The sequence below is a fragment of the Alternaria atra genome (genome assembly GCF_907166805.1).
Source record: "Alternaria atra isolate CS162 genome assembly, contig: 28, whole genome shotgun sequence".
In the NCBI taxonomy this organism is placed as follows: domain Eukaryota; kingdom Fungi; phylum Ascomycota; class Dothideomycetes; order Pleosporales; family Pleosporaceae; genus Alternaria; species Alternaria atra.
The window spans coordinates 566,837-585,578 of NW_025091326.1; the positions used below are offsets into that span (position 1 = coordinate 566,837).

An 18,742-nucleotide genomic window follows, 5' to 3' on the forward strand; every position below is an offset into this window, starting at 1 on the left:
CAGCTTTGTCCGGTCACCAACAGACCGCGGCGGAAACCAACAGCAAGCGCAACAGAGAGTCACGCAGTTGCATCGTCACCTTTTCGTAACGCGATATGTTGCCTTGCGTTTCGCGTTGCTGTAAGTCGTCGCGTCCTTATGACGATCTTTTCTCGAAAAATGGTAGGAGTATACAGCCGTCAGGCACGCTACGATCTCATCTCAGGCTGCTTTCGGTCCTTCTCCAGTGTGTGACCCACCGTTACAAGCGACCTCTGTGATTGGTAGCCCTCGAGTAGAAGAGAAATAAAAAGTCCCGCAGCCGACGCGATGCAGAAAGAAAGCCCGACGTCAGCACACACGGGCACTTTGCGTTTTTTCGAGTGAAACAGAGTGACATCGTTGCGCCCCGCTCGATCTCGTGCGTACAACTCGGATTTTGCGACAGGGTCAACCTGGAGAACGGAACCAGTAGGTGTGAAGCAAATGATAGCATAGAACCAAAGCCTGAGACGGCCCAAGGTGCAGCGGCAGACATCTCACTCGCTGAGGTAAGACATGTTTTCAGGGTCCGGCGGCGGCTAGCAAGGGACTGACGCTTCATGACGGATGCCAAGACCCAGCCCTTGTTGTAAGCCGACCGCTCACAGGCCGCCAGATGATGGCATTGCGGAGACAAGGCCGTGACTTCGTCGCGTTGGTCGAATCCAGGACCGAGGCATCTCGAATGACGAACGGAAAACGCGCCATGGCACCGAATCAGAAGGCTGCTACCGTCACTATGTCAGCTGGTCGGAAGGAATTTGAGATGTAGAAACGGAAACTGATGTGCATGGGATAAAACAAGGGTCTTTGATTCTGCCGCACTCCTATCCACAGTATGGAGGGATGCGTCATTTTCTCCCGCTGCCTGTACTCGACGACTCAATGTCGTATCCAAAGCCATCCTATCCTGGCTTGTGCCCCATCTCTGGGTGGCACTTATGCGCACGCGCTCCAAGCTACTACTATACAAAACGTCATTGTGCTAACCACCCGTCCCACGACTCTATGTCGGGAAGGTGGTTGCTAAAAGAGAGTCTAAAATATTAAAGGGTATAAGCGAATGGTGATGACAACATGCTCCATGTCGACCATGGGTCAAAGCCCTGTCGAGCAATGTTGAATGATTAAATAAGCAAGTCCGGGCGGGAACAAAACCAGGCCTAGGTGAGACAAACGCGTAATGTTACAGGGTGGAAAATCGCTCGGAAACGGAATACTCGTGATTCGGAACACCAGAACGCCGTGGTGGTCACTCACTTCGAAAAGAGAGGACCAGGTGGTATCTCAGTAAAAACCGTGGTGTGCAGCGATAGGTAGAAGAGAGAGGGCCGTCCGAGCTTGTTGTCGTTGGATCTATAGTCGTGACTAAGAAACGCGCGACGGTGGTATCTCAAAACATTAGATGTACTGGAGACATGCGACGAGGCGGTCGGGACGTGGTCTAGACAAGCAAAGCACTAGATGCAACCGGCGTGTTGATCTTCTAATGATCGACACTCTCTGGTGAGGGATGGTCGATACTGCCGTCGTTCTTGTGGACCTTCCGGTGTCTCCTCAGGTTGGAGACAACTGAGAAGTGGCGACCGCAGCCATCAACTTCACATGCAAAGGCTGTTGTCATGTTAGCGCTGCAAAATGATCATGTGCTTGGAGGAACTTACGCTTCTCGCCTGTGTGGCTGTACATGTGCGTTTGTAGCGAACTCGGTCGTGTGAAGCGCTTGTCGCAAATCTTGCACTTGTGCTTCTTTTGCGAGCTGGAGGACACCTTTGAGCTGAACTGGCTCATCATCGAGGCGGGCGCTGGAGGCATGTTTGCTCCCAAAAGCGCATTGGGGCGGGGCAGAGTGCGCGAGTTGCTCAGGTCGACAGACTCCGAGGCCGAGCTGTAGTCTGTTACAGAGCCCTCGCCGCCGTAGTATCCATTCGGACCATAGCTGCCTGACGAGATGGACGAGTGTGTCGAATGCGCCGAAGGGAAGCCGTATGAGTCTGTCGAGCTGCGGCTGGTTCCTTGAGAGCCATAGATATTCCTCGGAGTAATGTCTGACTGGCTCAAGGAAACCATGCCACGGCTCGCATCAAGCGCATCGCTAAAGCTATTGCGCGGTTGCTGTGTGTTCATTCTGCTAAAGTCAACAAGTGAACTTTGGCGTTGTCGTTGGGCCGCACTTTCTACGGACTCGTAGAACGCTATTGAGGGGACTGACGGATGTGAAGAGCGACGAGAAGCATCCTGTTGGTATGCGTATGGGCTCCGTTCTGTGTTGCCATATTCCACCTGAGAGTAGGGCGCTGAAGTGGGAGCATATGTTTGGTTTGGTGGTGACCCGGATGTCGCATAACCAGTTGGGTACCGCGACATAATATCTTCAGAGGCATCAAGTAAGTTTTGTGTTCCAAAAGTGCCATCCGGGAGAGTAATACCTTGCCCCATGGGGGGAGCTGTGACTGGCAGACCGTGGTACGGGATGGCAATGCTGGTAGGCCGCTGCGCGTCGACATTGGGTGCGACGGTGGTTTGGTACAGTTGCTGCTGCGAGGCACCGGTGGACACCCACGGGTTGGTGAAGTGTGGTTGTTGTTGGGGGTAGCGCATGTGTTCGTAACCCATGCTGCTAAGCTGGGGTTGTTGACGGTTGTCGACTGCCATTGCCATTGCGTATTCGAGACGACAGGTAGTGAGGTGTACAGGTCCGGAGGGGAAGGTGGTACAAGAAGACGAATATGAGTGTTACAATAGACACTCAACTCGTAGATCCAGGTGTGAAACGTGATAGTTCGAGGGTAGAAAACGTGGAGACAGTCGATCACAGGTACTCAGCGGTGGGATCTGCGACCTTTTGAATTCACTTTGACACTGGGGACTCCCGTGCTGTGGTAGTCCGAGTTGAGTAAAGATAATCCCTTTGGTATGTCGATCAGTTGACCTGTACTAAGCAGGAGCCGTGGCGATGAACCAGCGAGATTAGGTGTAGGGCGAAAGCGGACACCAGCGACTGGGAGGCAGGCGCTCGAGCGTTTCAAGTCAAGCACAGTGCTTGCAAGGAGCAGAATGCCCAGCGGGTGCAGGGGCGGACCGTGTGGGCTGGGTTGCGTGTTGCGTGTCGCCGTGGAAGGTTCGGTAACGTTATTCGCTACAAAAGCAAACCAGCGACAAAGAAGTAAGGATGTGAAGGTAACGATGATGAAAGCAGTATTGATAGTCTCTGGTACGACTTATGGCAAGGGACAATTTAGAATTGAGTAAAGCTTAGAGGTTGGTGACTGTTGATCAGTGGACATTTAGTCGGGGAACACTGATTGATAAATTCCGCTGCTTGGAGGGTTTACGTCTTCTGGCTTCACAGCACCTCCATCATAGGCTGGCAGCCAAGCATAGCAAGCAGGCAAGTTGGCTGAAGGCCCCGGACGCACCTACGTCGGTGAAGACAGGGATCGAGTGCGCTAAAGCACCTCAGTGCACGCTGCTTTTAAGCGTGTGGGGAGCGTTATTCAATGGCCTGCCCACGGCCGATGTGGTATCCGCGCCATTGAGCACTGTGGGCTCAACAGCCTTCAGCTCCCGTTCACTCAAGCCAGCGTCTACCGCTTCTCCATTTCACTATCACCGGCACCTCTGTCACCCGTGAGAGGCCAGTGGTGCGCCAAACAAGCCCTCGCCGCTAGGCAAGCCTCTTGTCTTTGCAAGCCCACTGCGAATCAGCGGGCGGTAGTCGCGGGAGGGCTTTTTGGCTTTTGTTTTGGCGTGCCTCCACCAGGCCAGGGTCGATGAGGGGTATTGAAGAGGACTAGTCTATTCACTCACAATTGCATGCTGCCGTTTTGGTCAATGAACGCTAGCCTGATAAGCTGTCAGAGTGAAATGCTCCGCAGTGATGCTGACGAGTGCGGCAGCCCATCGAGTTGCCCTGTGTCCTCATCCTGGCGATATCTGATCACCCCCTAAGCTTTGCTTCTGACACTGTCGACACTCGACGCTGCAGAACAACGGTCGCCTAGGCGCACGCGCCACCCCAACCAAGAAAGGGACCGAAAGAGCGGCTTCGCAAGCTTGCGGTTTGGAGGTGCATCGCGCCGGACACTGGCCGGAGAGTCTGCTTTCGCGTCGCGGAATCGGACCGTACAACCATCTCCACGTTGTTGCGTAAACTCGAACTCTGTGAGCATCTGTCCTAGCGTTGGTTCCGCCCCTCTCCTGACTCTGTGGCGTGCACGGCGCACTCAGAAAAAAAGCGCCCGAAGTGAAATTACACAGTAGTCCCCTGAAGCGGTGCCTGTGCGCATACCTAAGCAATGGGCAAGCGTTTGATCGCCGTCCATGTTGCTTTGGCCGCAATGACTGTAGCTTAGCTTGATGGCGGGTCACGGGTTGCAGCATACGGCCTCTATCGCGGGAACTGCCTTGCCCAATAGGGGCAACACAGCCATGTCGGTGTACCTGCTGCGCACAGCGTTCTGTACTCGACAACACCCACGCCAAACCGAATATTGAGGAAGTGGCACTTTAGCTCCAATCAATTGCAATCCCCAATATCTATTTACCTTTGGATGAAGGCGTCATGTGTAGCAGGGCTGTATGGGCGGTTACTATATCCACCAATGACGATATCGTGCGCTGGTGGCAGAGTGTCGGCGATTGGGAGCGCTCGCTTTGTGCTCCGTATCTTCGGCCTCTCATTGACGCGGACCGGGTGGTTTGCTGGGAGGAATGATGAGAGCCAAGACCCATCTGTACACCCCGCTGACACGAGCACTGGTGAATGGTGTGAAAGAATGTGGACGCATCATGGGTGCTTGCTGGCAATGTCGTCATATGAAGCCCACCTTAGCACAGACGCTAACTGCATAAGCGAACTGTCATTGGAGCAACTCGCAAGCCGTACCTGGCGACAGTGAAAGCCATGCAGGATGATGTAGGAGCGGTCAAGGCATGCAGACGATTTGCCGCCAGAGATATTGACCATGCTATGCTTGCACCCCAGCCATTGTTGTGATGTGTTATACCAGCGAGCAGAACGCCGTGCTGGGCGTCCAACCTCGCATCGTGGCTTGGAAGATTTGTTTGAATGCAAGTGGCAAACCGGCAGAAAGCATGCACTCGGAAACTACCATCTCACCGCCGCATGCTTTGTAGACATGAATGGTTAGGTGTTGGGACAAAAGGGCCGCCTTGCATCGCAAACGCACGAAGCAACTCTTAAAATCCCCCTCACTGTTCGTGCCTCCGCGGGGCCTTGTCATGCAGGGCAAGATCTGTTGGAGCAGCGCCATCCCGCTCAACATCGAGCTTGCAGAGTGCACTATCAAAGTCACTTGAGCGTCTGGTCTCCACTTCTCTGCGTCTGCCTTTGGCGCCACTTTGCCTGTGCATCTGTCGGCGGGAGTGGTACCCTAACGGAGTGGATTGTGAAATGAGTACGGCATCTGACGGGTTGCTATGCATCGCATCAGCAGCATTACCACACAAGCCAAAAAGAAGTGGACGTGACCCATTCTCAGCGCTATCTACCAAAGCACGACAGTCACGACCGCCGCAAAGATCGTAGGCTGTCGGTAGCCGGTCAGAACTGGCTCGGCATTTGAACATTGGACCCTGCATTCGCAAGCCCTGCCAGATCACCGAAGTTTATTAGCCGTTGTCTCTGGACATGCTCTGCCCACTTGCCAAGTCATTTGGCTACTCGATAAGCTCTAGGGCGGATTGTTTTTTATTTCCGAGATCACAAGCTAGCTCTGCAACACGAGCGATAGCACAAGGTGTGTGGAGAAGCAAAGTCGGCTCTTGAGATGCATGTGGAAATGTAGACACTCTACGTGCGACAGCATCCTATAGTCCTGGGGATCTTCAACAAGCGTTCCCCGCGATCTCCAAGTGAGCCAGATGTGCGGCTCTGCGAGATCGATCAGCAGTGTATGATTGTCAGGGGCACGTGTTGAAAACGTTCGCGCTGGAAGCTGCACTGCGATGCGATGCGCAGAACTGGTCGCGCAGATGCGTTCCGCCAAGCCTTGAATCCAACTAGTGCTCAACAACCGCTTCATGAACCCATAGCGCCCAAACAAACTCTTGCTAGAGCCGGGCAGCAGGTGAACCGAACAACGCCTAAAACCAGCGACAAAAGGCCAGCAGTAAAACCACAAAAGAAAGTGGTCGGCGAGGCAGCGAATCAAATGAGCCCGATACTCTGGTACATTAGCCAGCAGGTCCATTTACTAAGAAAAAGACTAGTGACGGGCAGCGGTGCAATTGTACGCTTCAGCCAATCGAGGCGTAGTGAGCCAAGAGAACGCTACGACTCGGCAGACTGCACTTGCGAGTGCTCAAGCCGCCCGATGTAACGTTCGTCGAAACTGCGGGAGTAACGCGGGCTGTCAGGCTGTCAATCTTGGGGGTGGCTGCGTAAGGCTCGTCTGTGCTGTATCAAGGTTTGAGCTGGAGATTCTGCATGTTCAAATGTAATCGCATGATCTTCAGAGAGTTCCCACTTGCTAACGGACAAGGTATATGATCATCACTGTCAAGCCAAGGAATTGGAATAGAAAAGCAAACACTTTCCACATCGAGATGCGTGGCCACGAGATTGCGCTGTAGTTCGCAGATCAAAATCTTTTTCCTTCCTAATTTGATGACCCGGCATCACAGGCGTTACTACCACGACATCTCTCCTTTATGCGCCCGAGAGGACGCGCAATGCCAATGCTTGTAGCACGCTGGTGGGGTTCTCTCGACAGTTGACTCGAGTTGCAACCCGCCTTTGCATTCTTTGACCGGCTCACAGGAGAATTATCGGAAGACCAGGATGTGCTTAGAGGCACATGATATCCAAGAGCACGTACATACTGCATGAGGAAAGCTGCATCCCCCTTTCTGACAGGCTGTCGCATGGGTGCTCACTCCTCGGGACCTGAATGGGCAAGGCCGTGCTTTGGCATTAAAGGTCTTGCCAATGAAGTGAGGCTGAGTGGTCGCCGAGCAACACCAACGTCTAACTTACAGTCGCTCCCCTGTGATACATCCCTATCTTTCAAAGAAGTTTCCAGTGCTGTGGTCGATATGTCTAAGCGCACCTGCATGACTTCTTTCTTGCAGACTGACTTTCACCTTTCGAGTTGATAGCGCAGCAGTGCGCTGTCAATGCGTGCTCTGCAAAAGAATGGTGCGGGTGCCTTCCCGCCTTATAGAGGCTCTATCGATATCGAGATGACGGACGTCGTATTGGGACATTCATTCCTGTATTGTTCATCGAGCGGCGTGCTCAACAACTGTCCGTTCGCTATCATGATGGCGCGATTGTTGAAGGCCGGGCCGTGTCAAGGTAGACTGTCTCGTGTTACTCATACTGTGAGCATTGTTCGTCCTGTTCGAGTTGACCTCATCCAGTGAATCCGACTTCCTCGCGACAGGCAAATCCGCGTCTTGTTCGTGAACTAATTTCTCAATATTTGCCTCGGTCAAAGGCATTGATGGTTCGTTCTGTGGCCCCTGAGAGCTCTTGTGATGGAGGAGCTGTGGCCCAACCAAGGAAAGCAGCTTCTCGTCGCGCAATTTCGTGTCTCTCTCCTCGGCGTGAATACGCCGCATAGCCCGCTCACCCTCATTCTCGTTGGACCTTGCGAATGCTGCATCGCTATGGTAATGGAGGCGGTCAAGTTCATCGGTCAGTGCCTGCGCCGTTGTTTCAGGTTCAACCGAGATGCCTGCCGTCCGCGGGTGATCTTTTGCCCTAAAGCCCACGTTGGCGCTTGGGGCTGCGACGCCATGTCGATCATTGTCGCTTGTGGCTGGCTTGCCTTTTGCCATCTTTCGCCGACCTTCGAGTGCCCACTTGACGAGCATCTTCGGATCGTTAGCAGACCCACCAGGTGGCTTGGGGTAACTTGCCTTCTCCAGCAGCTTGCCTTTGACTGGCTTGGCGAGATAATCCTACAGCGTCTTAGTATCTAGTATATCACAACCTCGAAGTTGATGATGTAGACTTACATCCATTCCGCATGAAACACACTTCTCCTTATCGCCTTGAATAGCACTGGCCGTCATTGCAACAATTGGAACACCTCGAATTTCGGGCATGTTGCGCCACGGCGCTTCTGTCCGGATGGCATGGGTAGCAGAATACCCATCTCGGATAGGCATCTACATTTTCTGTTAGCAGACACTATGTGCAACGATTCACAGCTGCCTTACCTGCACATCCATCAAGATGATATCCGGGCGTGGGTGCGAAGGGCCGAACTCCTGCATCAGATACTCCAGTGCCTCCTGGCCGTTCCACACCGCATTGACAGAAAAGTGAAGCTTTTTGATGGTCTTAAGTGCGATTTGTTGGTTGATATGGCTGGTTATTTGTCAGATGTCGACTTCCACGATCATGTGCTCGAGTGAAACTTACTTGTCTTCGACGACCAGGACGTGAATGTGTTGTCTTTCGCTTTCAGAGAGGTTCATCAGATGATCCGGAATAGTTGATTTCAGCAGCGGGTATGGTGAGCTTCCGTTGGCGAGTTGAGGTGTCAACGGTGGTGTGTGACCTTCCGAGCTTCCACATGAAACTGACATATCACTCTGAAGTCGATCCGGGATAGACTCTAGATGAACCAACGCTGAGTCCCCGTCTTGTGATGGTGCACGGGTGAATGGTATCCAGAAAGTAGCAGTAGTGCCTTGCCCCAATTTTGAGTCCAGCCATATCTGACCCTTCATGAGCTCAACCAGGTTCTTGCTGATGGTCAATCCTAAACCAGTTCCGCCGAAACGTCGAGCCGTGGACGAGTCCGCTTGACTGAATGGTTGGAACAATCGCTTGCGGACCTCCTCTTCTATTCCAATTCCGCTGTCATCCACCCTGAAATTCACCGTTACCATATCCTTTGACTCCTGACTGATCGATACAGCAAGCTTTACAGTGCCCACTGAGGTAAACTTGATGCTGTTGGTGAGCACGTTGGTAAGAATTTGTCGTAACCTACCTGGGTCTCCCATCACCCGGAGATCCGCCTGCACCTCGTCTTGTATTGAACTCTGGTAATCAAGACCTTTCCTTTGGGCAGCAAAAGACATCATCTAGACTAGTTAATAAAAATGTAGGGTCAGACACTATGGTAGATGGCGTACCTTGTTCACATCTCTTAGTACTACGCTGAGACTAAACTGTACCTCTTCCACGTCCAGTCGACCTGATTCAACCTTCGAAAAGTCTAGGATGTCGTTTATCACCGTTAGGAGGCTGTTCGCGCTTCGATGGATGTTCTCCGCGCATTCTTTCTGCTCGTCGTCCAGATTCATGTCGAATAGAAGTTCACTCATGCCGATAACCCCTGCTATAGGCGTTCGAATCTCGTGTGACATGTTGGCCAAAAACTGCGACTTCATGCGACTTGCCTCTTTCGCCGCCGCTTCATTGGCCAGGAGCCTCGAGTTCTCTTTCTCTTGTTCTTTTAGTTGTTCCTCCCTTTCTCGTAGCTCAGTGATATTCATGGACACGCCAATCACGCCGTCCACAAAGGCATTGCCTTCAATGCCTGCAGTCCGAGAAGCGCTCATGAGCGGCACTAGGCGAGTTCGGTAATAGCGAGCCTCCGACATGTATCCTCCATTCACGATTTCAGCTGATTGCTTGCCTTGTAATATCTCCTGGATAGGTCCATGCCAACGCTTCCGATCGTTACCCTGCAGGTTGAAGACATCAAAAACATCTTTTCCAACCAACTGATCCTTTCTGAATCGTTCGCTAGGCTCAACATCTCCTTCTAGCACTTTAACTTCATTGTTGCGATCGATCACCCAGAGGACAATTTTCGCGTGTTGAATGACCTGCTGTAATTGCTCTCTTGTTTGACGAGCCTCCTGACGTGCTAGGACCAGATCGTGGATATCGGTGCATGTGCCAAACCACTTGACTATACGCCCAGAGTCGTCGTAGAAGGGTACAGCTCGTCCCAGCATCCAGCGCCACTGGCCATCATAGCGCCGGCATCTGTATTCCGTATTGTATTCGTCGCCTGTCTTGAGGGAATGGAACCAACGTTCGGCAGTTGCGGCCATGTCATCTGGGTGGAATGGTAGACGCCAGCCTTCGCCTAGTGACCGATCAACCGTCAACCCTGTGTAGTCGTACCACCGCTGTGAGAACCAGTCATGGAGCCCATCAGGCGTAGTTGTCCACACCATGACCGGCATGAAGTTCGTAATATACTCAAACTGCTTCTCGTTCTCTTCGATCTGGGCAGCGATCTGCTTGGTGTATTCGGTGATATCCTTGAAGATTACTATACCGCCGAGGAAATCCCCAGTCTCTTCATGAAATACAGGCTCTCCGTTAATCTCATATGTAATGCGAGTGCCCGTTTGCGGATGTCGCATACCAATGCGCCGCTTCTCGACCCTCTCTCGTGTGCGGCACACCTCGATGATGGGGAATTCGTCAAGATTTAGAAGGCGCTGGAAGTCCTCGGTCCAACAGGAGAATTGAGCGAGAAAATCTCTTTGGTCGCCGGGTACATAGGACGCATCTTTCGGAAGCAGTCGCAGGAGGGCCTTGTTCGGGATACCGAAGGATTCGTCTTTCCACATTGCTGTCCAAGGGTTAGTGAAAGTTGGAAAGGGGAGATTGAAATTGAACATACCGTAAGCGGGCATGGTAATAGAGTTCAAAATAGCATCTTTTAGCTGTGTCGCCTTTTGAAATACAGAGGCGGAATTCCCAATATCGCCCTTGCTCCTAGTTGGAGGGCCCCGAGGAGGGAATTCTGGCTGTTGTAGTGTAGGCGTAACAGCTTTAGAAGCCGAATTTGAACTGCTCCCTGAGCGACGGCCGGAAGAAGAGCTTGAACCTGAGCTACGTGACTTGTCGAGACGAGCTTCTGTGTTTGTTCGAGTAACTATACGACTAGAGGGTTGTGCACTCCGCGCACTATCAGCAGCGGTTGCACTCGTGAAAGTCAACGTGTAATATTGGGTCTCCTCAATACTCCAGATAGAGATGATGCAAGATGCCTGCATTGCGTTTTCATACGCTGCTTTCTTTTCCGATTTTTGCAACGTGCCTTCGGGACTCAAAGCAAGCGGCGCAATAACCACATCTACTGATACATCGCGTACCATGGTTCGAGCAAGGTTCGTACTGCTTAAGGGCGGTAAAGATTCTGTTGATTTGTTGTTCGTTTGATATGGCATGTTCGCTGCAGTCGGTGTAGTGTGGCCACTTCCCATGTGGGAATCTCCGTCTTCATCCAAGCTACTTACTGTTGAATCGTCTATTACGCAATCCAGAAAGCTCTATTAAAGTTAATTGTCTGTAAGCCTGAATACTCTGTTCGCAGATTTGCGAGTGAAGACGAACCTCCCATGTAATCAGGATCGGAGAGCCGTTTTGTAAAATGTCTACACCAAGATCACCCATGGTCTTATCCTGTAACACCTCTGAGATGGAAAGATAATGAACACTTTCAAAATCGATACCAAAGAGGCGACCCATAGCCTCGTTCGCCAATACTACAGTTTTTTGCGCAGATAAGACAAGGACTGGTACGGGCAAGTACTGTAGCGCAGTAAAAGACGCCATGGTGGCTGACGGCTCGTCGAGATGCATTGACATGGAGTCGCTGCGTATCGAGTTTGGGGACTCGGACCTGGCGCGCTCCCCCATGGCGAAGTATCCGCCATCGCCGCTGTCGGTCTCTGCCATTATGATTACGGTGTTGTGGTGGCGCGAGTGTATGGCCGCCTAGGATCGTGACGCGACTCGTGTTCGGAGATAGTGGCCGCACTCGTGAACGGGAAGGAAGAACCGATTTAGAACGCCTCAATCAGACCCGACAACAACATGAAGCGAACGCCCTAGCCAGACCATGAGGAAAGTCGTGCGCAACCGTATTTGAGAGGGAGAAGCGCGAGGTCAGGAAGTTGGGACGTTGGGCAATGTCTGTGGATGCGCTTTGGAGTGGTGTGGGGATCACATGTACGAGTCGTGTAAGCGGTCAGATCGGTTCTAGACCCTTTCATCGGTTGGGAAAGTAAATGGCGATGCTGCGAAAATCGTAAACTGAGCAACGGCGACGCACACAACGGAAGCACAGCAAGAAAATGTGTGAGTGAGGGTCAAACAACCCTCTCTCGACACAAAGGTTCTAGAACCGCGCTTCCGGTTCAGTGGGTGCTATGGCAATGACGCAAATTGGGCAGCTGGAAGGACGGACTATGAGACGGCGCGCATCCATAGCCGGCCGTGGGTACTTGCCCGAGCCCTGCCATTCGATGGAACAGGGCTTGATGTATGTTTGGCGTGGAATCTTAGGGGTCCATTCCTTTGACCGTCCTGTTTGGCATATGGCGATCACCGTGGGTGCCCTGAACATTGTTCGGTTAAGGGTTTCCCCTTCTTGTGCTATCTAGGTACATTTTGGACATCGAGCAGCATATGGTGAAGATGTCGACCAGGTATTCTGATAATGATCCCCACTAATATTTATGTGCTACACTGATGTACTGGCATATATGGAGTATGATCGATAGGCGGTTCAAATTACCGCCTTGTCAAAATGCGATTGGCAAACGATCCACGGCGATCGAGAAATTCCTATATTTACGATGCTCATAAAGCGTGTCCGAAGTTATGGCGCACCGTCATATATAGGAGTCGCACTGGTACAGCCATAGCGAGTTCAGCGTACCAATGCCGTTTCTTTGGAGTAACTTTCTTTTGAATATCGATGCATTTGAGATACTTCGAAAATCACTTTGGCAGGGGTTCCGCATGGATCTCGGGCTTACATAATCCGTGAGGTTGAAGTCGACGACAGCTGTCTTTCTGATAGGCAGACACATCAACATCTGCAACCCTCACCAATACCCTCGTTACATATAGTAGTACACGACACAACAACACGACCCTGCTAAAATCTCCCAAATGTTCTTCTTCGGGCTCGGCGGGTTATTCACCGGTACGACATGTGAAGTCGCATCTGATAGACTCCCTCGCTAACATGCGCAGTCGCGGTACTCCTCGTCAACGCCATAGCAATCCTCTCCGAAGATCGTTTCCTCGCGCGCAGTACGTTTGCCAGGTCTCTGTGACCTCCACGGTCCTCGCACATCTATACATACACCAGAAGACGCGAATCTACAATAGAGCATCCGACTGACCCAGGTTACAGTTGGCTGGACAGCATCTGCAGAACCTGCCGGTTTCGGCCGTCAGGATGATGCCAGCATAAAAGCGCGACTGATCAATCTCGTCTCCTCAGTACGGACACTGATGAGGTGTACGTCTACCCCACCATTGTCTCCATCCCCCACATACCTTGTAGGGGTGGAACATACAGCCAACACAGACGTACTGACACAGTAGTAGTACCGTTGATGTTAATCAACACTCTCATGATAGTTTACCTACTAGTTCTCGGCTGAGCGCAGCGCATACACGTTACGAACCAAATTTCGACGATTTCGATTAGCATACACACGGCGCAGGATTGGGCATACACAAGCATTTGGCAGTGCACGCTACAAAAGGTTGACTACATTTGACGGAGTTCGTGGGAAACAAATGTGACATTGAAGAGCATTTACTATATCTGCTCAAAGCTCACAGCTCGGAGCATGATATGAAGGAGCGAATACCCTGAAGCGGCTGCGTAGGGCTGTTCAATTGAACGATACCACGCCATTCTCCCGTTAGAGTGTGCAGAATTTAATTCCATGAATTGCCATACCACACCCCCGTGTGCAACTCGATCCTGACTCAAGTACCAGCAAGATATCCGACGTACTGCCGCAAAGTATGAACGACAAACTTGACCTTCACTGTGTAAGCGCGCCTTTCCATTACAGCGACCCATCATAGCCGACGCACATTCCTCTTCCTCCGCCACCACATTGGATAGCTTAGTCGTCATCTTGCCCGCTACCGAGACAGTTAGTCCTTACTCCTTGGAGCCTGGTTACCTTGAGCAACCTTTTAGGTGTGAGCGACTTATCGTTGATCTACCGTTAGTTAAACAATCGTTTTGAGATTCTTGGTAGTCTTGTAATAAACCTACCGTGCTGACGACTTATCAACGATCACCTTAAGCCCCACATTCTGTGCGCAATACCTAACGCATTCCAACACAGTATTATACGCTTCGACAGATATGTCTAAAACATCAGCAGGATTCTTCTACAGAACGATAACTTACTTTAGCCCACGTAGTTCACACAATTCCATGCATCTGGAAGGTTCCATCATGGAGTGATGAAGGTCAAATTCGCCCTTGAGTACTGGCTCCACGCCAAACACGCTTTCGTGTATTCACTATTCATGCTATCAAACTTGAAGGAGAAGATAGCAGACCTCATAGCACATGTGTAACCAACCAGAAACGCCGATACACACGCAAGTTTTATTCGGGCTCTGCAGAGACAGTGATGTCCTACTCGCTCCAAGTTGAGACTCCTCGACAGGTAGCTTACCCCCAAACGATCTCAATCTCTCAGGTCCAGCACGATAATCAATTCATGCAGATATCTCCTTTTTGCGGTGACAGGTCCATACATTTTTCCCAGGAAGAAACCATTGTTGCACATCATAGATCATCACGCGCTTAAGGCCTTTAATTCTACCCAAAGCCAAAAGGCCGGCCCATGCATGATCCTGCAACGATTTTCTCTCACTCGCCGGCATAATTCCACTAGTGAACTGAAATGCTCTTTATGCAACCTTGAATGTGGTGATAGCATCACGCTGCGCGTTGGTGAGCTTGTTCACAAAGATTCTGAGATTCTCGGGCGGGATTTGGGAAGCGTTGAGCTTGAACAGCAGAAGGTGTGTCTCAACATGGATCTGACGGCTAGTGGCAAGAAGCCAAAGTTCCGTAGGGAGCGGGGCGCGACGGACAGGCGGTCCAACAAATGACTCTGAGGTCTCGGGGTTTAATTTGCTGTACATCCCAATAAGAGCCTAGACATAGATCGCATTGCGGATCTCGTCTGGAAGTCGTAGAAAGGCTGACTTTCGCTGGTTCCGCACGGTGCTACGGCGACATCAGCCAAATCACACGCAGAGTGAGAGTTCCGCCGTTACTTACATAACATCCGGGTTCTCCGCAGTTCGAGCTCTGCTACCTACAACTCGTGCCATCATGGAGTTTCGGAGATTGCTGAACGCCGAAGGTGAGTAACACAGAAGGAGTGTCGTAGATGGATACAAAACATTCCAACCGAGTTAGCAACAACAAACAGACCTCTGATGTTGTAGCTGTCCATATCGGCAAGTACGCACGTCTCCTCTCACCTCAAACGACCTTCACCTCCTTCGCCACCGCAGCGCAAAGCTCGACCCTCACACCTGCACTAGAAAGCACATGTATCCAAAGCCTCTGCGTGTCACTTAAACGGTCATTTTCACTCTTCACTTCTGCGAACTTGACTTCGCCCTTCTTCCCTTCTTCTGGCACTCGCCAGAGAAACAGATCCGGTACACCACCACCTCTCTGCCCGTACTCTTGCGCCATGACCTTGCACACGGTTGCCAGTGCTTCACCATCGAAGCAACGAGCGATCTCAACCAGGTCTAGAACATCATACGTCCAGTCTAGACCTACAACGCAAGTACGACGCTCGTGATGGTTGTCGTAGATTCTTTGGATGATGGCTGGTGCGTCGCCGTTTGATATTTCGTTCAAGCGTGCATTGATCTCCGATATACGGGAGGGATAGAAGGCATCGGTATATAGATCCAACGGACAAGTCTGGTATGGTGTCTGGAAGACGTTGGGTACGTACGTGAATAGGACATCGAAGAACAGGTATGCGAAGAGTGTGCGCACAATACCGCCTTCACTGTGATAGCCTTTCCAGCCTTGGTTGCGGTAGTGTGAGAGACACATTGCTTCTACTGAGCACTCGCCGTCCTCGCGCGGGTCGATCCATCTCGTCTTTCCGCCCCGTTGACCGGATTTTGGATGTGGAGAGCTATTTCGTCTTGACAACAAAGGGCGTTCGCGTTCGATGCGCGTTCCCTCCATAGCAACTTCAACCGGCTTCGTTAAGCGGACGTGTGAGAAGTCGTGTTGCATTCGTTTAGCAAAGTTAAGAGACAGTTCAAGTTTGGTGATGCGCTTCTGCAAATCATAGTGGTATATGACATGCACAAGGTTATCCTGCAGTCCGTCTTCACAGGTCTGCAGAGCAATGAGCTTCCAGTGCCTCTTCTGTCTCTCCGCACTTCTCTTCTCAGGGTCAGTCAACGGAGCCATATAGTGTTCTTCAAGTAAAGCTTTGCGCTGATACCATGCTCCTCTACGGGAATGATGGAACAGTCGCTGATGCAGTAGTTCGGTCAAGAGCTCATGCTCGCGCTCATGCTCTTTCCTGCGTCTGAGCACGTCAAGCGCTTTGTGAATGATACGCGTATACACCCAGGCTGGCGAAAGTCGACGTAGGTATGAACCTTCGCCGCTGTGGTAAACACTATCCTCCTTCTGTTGCTCTTCTTGAACCAAGACTTGCCATCGCGGATATACCTTCTCAAAAGTATCTATGATCGCTTGGTACCCCTTCTCTGTTGGTCTTCCGTTGAACTCCAAAATACTATCTATCCGGTATTGTGTTCGTATGGAAGCTTCATACTCTAGCAACAGTGACCGTGAGGCGAAAATGTTTGCTGATCGAGAGACGATGTACTCTGGAAAGTTCCGACGTGCTATCTTCGCCAAGATGATGGTCGTCAACGACTTCTCAGTCCACTCAGTGGAGCGGTAGAATACGAGGTGTACGCGTTCGAAAAGCTTCAAAGCACCCAGTGAGAGTCGTATACAAGGCCCCGTCCCTTGCATGATCCTACGCGTGAAGTGCGCATCTCGATTGGCATCGTCGGAGAGATCGCCTTCGGGTTCCAGCTCGACTTCTGGCGTTTCAGGTCGAGATCTGGACGCGGAGGATCCACGCGACATCTCTGAGTCCGACCGCTTCAACCCAACGTAGCCCAGGCCGGCTTGTTTCTGGCTTGTGCGTCGTAAGGCTTTCAAAAGCTCACCCTTGTTCTTCCCCTTGACCTTGGCATCTTTCGCAAGAGCCTTTAGTTCATCGAGTTTCAATAGCGACGATGCCTCTTCTAGTGTGCTTATCTCCTCTTCGGACCGGTCCGCGAACGTGAACGAGGTGCCCAATGTGGTCCCCGCTGGTGCCTCCAACTCGCCCGGATGTGACTCGACTTTCGAGGAAGATATAGGAAGATCGTATGTGCGTTGCAATATCTCGGCGGTAGCGTCAAGGTCTGAGATATCACTGTGGTAACCTAGGTTCTTTATGCGATGCCATGCAGACGTCTTGCGAAGGAACAGGCGTACATATCTATGAATGAGAACGCAATCAGTAACCGCCTAGATCGTCTTTCACTCCAGCTTTGGACTTACAAATATTGCGCTTCGTAACCTAAGTTTCTCCATATCAGAAAGACTTCTGTTTCGGCCTCATCAAAGAGGTGGCCTTCCTCATCCAACACAGTATCCAATGCTAAGTTGAATGCATCGACATAGAGCGAGCTTTTGCCTTGGACCCATGTACGTTTCTCCAAACGTTCATCAGCTCCTTCAGTCTTGCTCTCCTCCTCTGCCTTGTACGCCTCGTATGCTTTGATGGCGTCATCGCCTGTGTCGACTTGAGGTAATGCACTCTCTAGATCTGTCTTGTGTTCTTTTTCCTCTTCTTTAATCAAAGTGCCCTCACTATCGTCCTCAGAGTCGAGCACTTCGCGCTTGATGGCCCTCCGTGGTGTTGGCAGTGGTTTCTTGGGGCTGTTGCCTGTCTTCTGGCGCTTGGCCGATCGATCTTGCTCGCCATCGAAGTTGGTGGATTTCGGATGCTTGGTGAACCGTGTAATCATCTGATTATGTACGGAGGGACTTCGAGGATTGAGCGCCATTTCGTGGTCGCAGCAAGCTGCGAAATGGCAATTCGATCTAATGCAAGTACGGCCTTGCCACAGGCACAGTGACACGCGAGATCGCGCTGTCACGGGGGGACTAATCCTCGGTGGGAATTAGCGCGCTCTTGCCAATGACGCCATCAACGGGCAACCGAGATGCGAGTGCACATAAATACGTTTCCACGATACCGCATCGTGAACATTTACCGAAATTTGTCCACTACTATCAATGTCCGATGTAGCTGCCTTATCCGGCACTTTTGCAGCAGACGCGAAATGTGTCTTCTTCCATCAACGGATATGAACGGCTTGCCTCACGAAGCACTCTGAGTACCTACAGTATCTCCTAAAGCCTCCGTTGAGTGAATAGACACCTGCTAGAATCGACAGTACTAGAACTTGCCTATTTCATAACTATTACCAGCTCTCTTGCAATTGCTCGTTGAGTGAATATACCTAGACTAGAATTAATGATAATGCCAAACTTACTTAAATAGGACTTGTTCACTAAGTAGAGCAAACGTCTACGCATCGCCTGTATGCTTAAGAGCCTGTTCCGGGGGTGGTATAGGTGAAGAACGTCGAACAGCAATCGACGCCTTTGAATACTTGCCTAGTGCAGTAACCTCTATACAAGGTTGAGACGAAATATACGTGTTGGTCTTGAAAGTAGTGCTGTTTCGTCGAATTAGTAGTGTTTGTAGAGATGCATGGATGCAGATAATGTTGGGAATGCGGTGTAAGGTGAAGGAGTTTCTACCGCAATCAACAATTTCTATAATTGCTCGATTGGGTAACGTCTGGCTCGAGATG

The 18,742-nt window shown here is 51.2% G+C and overlaps 4 protein-coding genes across 4 annotated transcripts; 1 reads left to right on the forward strand and 3 right to left on the reverse strand.

Moving 5' to 3' along the window:
- Positions 1–1,507: 1,507 nt before the first annotated feature.
- Positions 1,508–2,682, reverse strand: ALTATR162_LOCUS7236 (uncharacterized protein; the record flags this gene model as incomplete). The annotated part of the gene is made up of 3 exons (XM_043314864.1): positions 1,508–1,635; positions 1,686–2,393; positions 2,451–2,682. 3 exons carry the CDS (start codon positions 2,680–2,682, stop codon positions 1,508–1,510), a joined length of 1,068 nt encoding a protein of 355 aa, XP_043170799.1.
- Positions 2,683–7,266: 4,584 nt separating this feature from the next.
- On the reverse strand, positions 7,267–11,710 carry ALTATR162_LOCUS7237 (uncharacterized protein; the record flags this gene model as incomplete). Its single annotated transcript, XM_043314865.1, has 8 exons — positions 7,267–7,950; positions 8,008–8,160; positions 8,212–8,362; positions 8,417–9,087; positions 9,139–10,598; positions 10,650–10,886; positions 10,938–11,301; positions 11,366–11,710. The coding sequence occupies 8 exons, from the start codon at positions 11,708–11,710 to the stop codon at positions 7,267–7,269; spliced, it is 4,065 nt and encodes a 1,354-aa protein (XP_043170800.1).
- Positions 11,711–12,931: 1,221 nt separating this feature from the next.
- Positions 12,932–13,431, forward strand: ALTATR162_LOCUS7238 (uncharacterized protein; the record flags this gene model as incomplete). Its single annotated transcript, XM_043314866.1, has 4 exons — positions 12,932–12,965; positions 13,016–13,075; positions 13,179–13,286; positions 13,376–13,431. The coding sequence occupies 4 exons, from the start codon at positions 12,932–12,934 to the stop codon at positions 13,429–13,431; spliced, it is 258 nt and encodes an 85-aa protein (XP_043170801.1).
- A 1,865-nt stretch (positions 13,432–15,296) lies between these two features.
- ALTATR162_LOCUS7239 (uncharacterized protein) lies at positions 15,297–17,926 on the reverse strand (the record flags this gene model as incomplete). The annotated part of the gene is made up of 2 exons (XM_043314867.1): positions 15,297–17,355; positions 17,418–17,926. The coding sequence occupies 2 exons, from the start codon at positions 17,924–17,926 to the stop codon at positions 15,297–15,299; spliced, it is 2,568 nt and encodes an 855-aa protein (XP_043170802.1).
- Positions 17,927–18,742: the final 816 nt, after the last annotated feature.